General features: G+C 57.1%; 1 protein-coding gene across 5 annotated transcripts in view; it reads right to left on the bottom strand.

The window, feature by feature from the left end:
* ARHGEF10 (Rho guanine nucleotide exchange factor 10) overlaps positions 1-2687 on the bottom strand; it is a 101374-nt gene that overhangs the window by 20957 nt on the left and 77730 nt on the right. For all 5 annotated transcript variants that reach the window (XM_049631825.1, XM_049631823.1, XM_049631826.1 and 2 more), the window contains one exon: positions 1815-1901. In XM_049631825.1, the coding sequence (XP_049487782.1) occupies positions 1815-1901 (87 nt within the window). The remainder of the gene's footprint in view (positions 1-1814; positions 1902-2687) is intronic.

Raw genomic sequence — 2687 nt, forward strand, 5'->3', positions numbered from 1 at the left:
GGAGAGAGGAGCAGCTGGGAGCTTCCACAGCAGCTTCAGATCTGAGGGGGCGGGGGGAGGATCACTGGGCGCTTCCACAGCAGCTTTGGATGTGAGGCAGGGGTGGGGGGGAAGGTGCACTGGGAGCTTCCGCAGCACGCAGAGGCCTGACACTCCATGGCAACGAGAGAACCGACATCGCCTAAACGATCTGCCGTCAGAGCACATTTCTCTTCAACTCACAAGGCTGCTCTTCCCGTTAATTCTCATAACAGGAGGGGGGTTTCGGCTTTTTACAATTCGTGTTTCCATCCCTGAAAACCTGCGTCCCCAGCACCACACAGGTGACGGCCAGCTCAGGCACCACTTGAGTCCTAAATACCCGAATACCGAGTCTCAGCACTTTAACACTAACGCTCACCTAGGAAAACGAGCTCGAGACGAGGCAGCGTCAGAACGCCTCCCCACGTGGTCACCAGCGTTCGCGTGCGAGGCTGTGTGCGGGCGCCTGTGACACCTGTGTCACCGCGGGGAGGCCCGCGAACCTATCTGCCGGGTCACTGAACACACTCGGCAAACTTCGTTTCCAATTTGAAGTTAAACTGTTGGTTTACTTATGATTTTTATTTTTGAGAGAGAGACACATGCACAGAGTGTGGGTGGGGGAGAGGCAGAGAGAGAGGGAGACGCAGAATCTGACACAGATTCCAGGCTCCCGATGCGGGGCTCGAACTCCTGAAGCACGAGATCATGACCCGAGCCAGTCGGACGCTGAACCGACTGAGCCACCCGGACGCCCCCAACTTAAATTGTTGTTTAAGTGGGGAAGAGTGGGATCTTGCTCTCGGAAGAACTGACCCCACAGAGCTCGCGAGGTCCTGGAGGGAAAAGTTGGCCGAGTAGGTGGTGTTTAGGCTTCACAGACCCTCTGTCCTTCGTGCCGGCTTTGCAAATGTTGCCACACTCCCCTGACCCTTCCTGCGGTGTCTCCACGCTCACATAAGCGTCCTGCTCGGACAGCCTTCCAGGCGAACGGTGCCACCAGCCGGCCCTGCTCTGACCGGCAGGGGCGGGGCGCGACCAGGAGAGGGAGTGAGGTACCCATTCCACGTCGGACTGGTGGGAAAACTCTCTTCACGTTCAAAAACCTTAGGGAGATAAGCCCGTCCCACCCTCGGTCCTGGGTGCACAGAACAGCCCGGTAATGAGGCGGCCCCTTCTGCGCACTCAGGGAGGCCACTGACCACACAGAGGCGCTGGCTGGGGGCAGGAGAGGTCGCCTGAGCACTGGGCACCTCGGAGCTGTAAGACAGCAGGGCGCCCGTCGGGGAGGAGGCCGGGGGAGCGCAGGGAGCAGGGCACAGGAGACCTCAAAACACAGTGCATGGCGACGCACTTTGGGTGCAGGAACCAGAAACCCTGCTTCAACTGCAGCGTAGTCCAAATGCAACACTTCATTTGGAAGAAATTAACTACTAAGTTTCCAGTGTAAAAAAGCCAGCAACGGCTTGGACAGGGAAAAAAGAAATCTCGTGAGATTTAACCACCCAAATTAAAGAAACATTTAAATTCCTATATTCGTTAAATTGGTTGAATCTAACCTGGTAAAGTTTTAGATGGGAAAGAAAAGGCAGGGAGACTCGCACATCTTTCCCGAAAGTGTTCAGTCCCCTCTCCTGGTCAGTGACTTCCGTGTTTATAAACACAGCCCAGGACACGCGGGCAGCGAGCACGCGTTCCAAGTCTGAACCTTTCAAACCTACGGCTTCTCGTCACGCGGCCCACGGACCCTGATTCTTCAGGGACCCGCATTAAAGACACACAGCGCGTCTTACCCACAGGAAACCATGCGCCGTGGACGACGAATCCGGCTGAACCTCATTATTCATGCAGGGCTCAGGATTGTAGGCGGCACATTCGATCTAGCGGGAATAAAATCAAACGCCCACATTTAACACAGGACCAGGAGGTGTCCAGATGCCACGGTGCCTTGAGCGGATGACAGACTTCTGACACTGAGACACAAAAACCGCAGGTGATTACGTATTAGAGATTAGAATGGGAGGAAAAAAACAGACTAAAATCGGCTTTTTGGAGGCAACCCTCTAAGGAGCCACATGGGTCATCACTTGAGTATCTTCGGACCCCAGGACACGCCGCAAACGTCTCGGGGCGCACGGGCGGCTGCGGCGTACCGGATGCTGGTGGCCTGGGCACGTGGACGCGCGGTCCTGACCTCTGCCTGCCAGCCCGCCTCCCTGGGGAGCCGCAGGGGGCCCAGGCTCCAGGCCCAGGTGTTGGCCTGAGACCAGGAAGCAGGAATGTCTTTACTTGTTTCTCACGGGAGGACACATCCACATGTCCCCGAAGACACCCGCTGTGGTGCCTCAACAGGCAGCACAGGACCACGAACAAAACAGCCCCTCGGCCCAGAGTTGCTTCAGCAAACAGTGTGCGACCCTTCAGGCAAACACGAAGCCTCTGATTGTGACCCACTGTCGGAGGTGGATGCCGCCCTCTGACTGTGACCCACTGACCGTGACCCCCTGTGGGAACTGGGTGCCACCCTCTGACTGTGACCCATGGTGGGAACTGGAGGCCGCCCTCTCACTGTGACCCACTGACCGTGACCCACTGTGGGAAATGGATGCTGCCCTCTGACTGTGACCCACTGACCGTGACCCACTGTGGGAACTGGAGGCCGCCCT

The sequence above is a fragment of the Panthera uncia genome, chromosome B1 (genome assembly GCF_023721935.1).
Source record: "Panthera uncia isolate 11264 chromosome B1, Puncia_PCG_1.0, whole genome shotgun sequence".
In the NCBI taxonomy this organism is placed as follows: domain Eukaryota; kingdom Metazoa; phylum Chordata; class Mammalia; order Carnivora; family Felidae; genus Panthera; species Panthera uncia.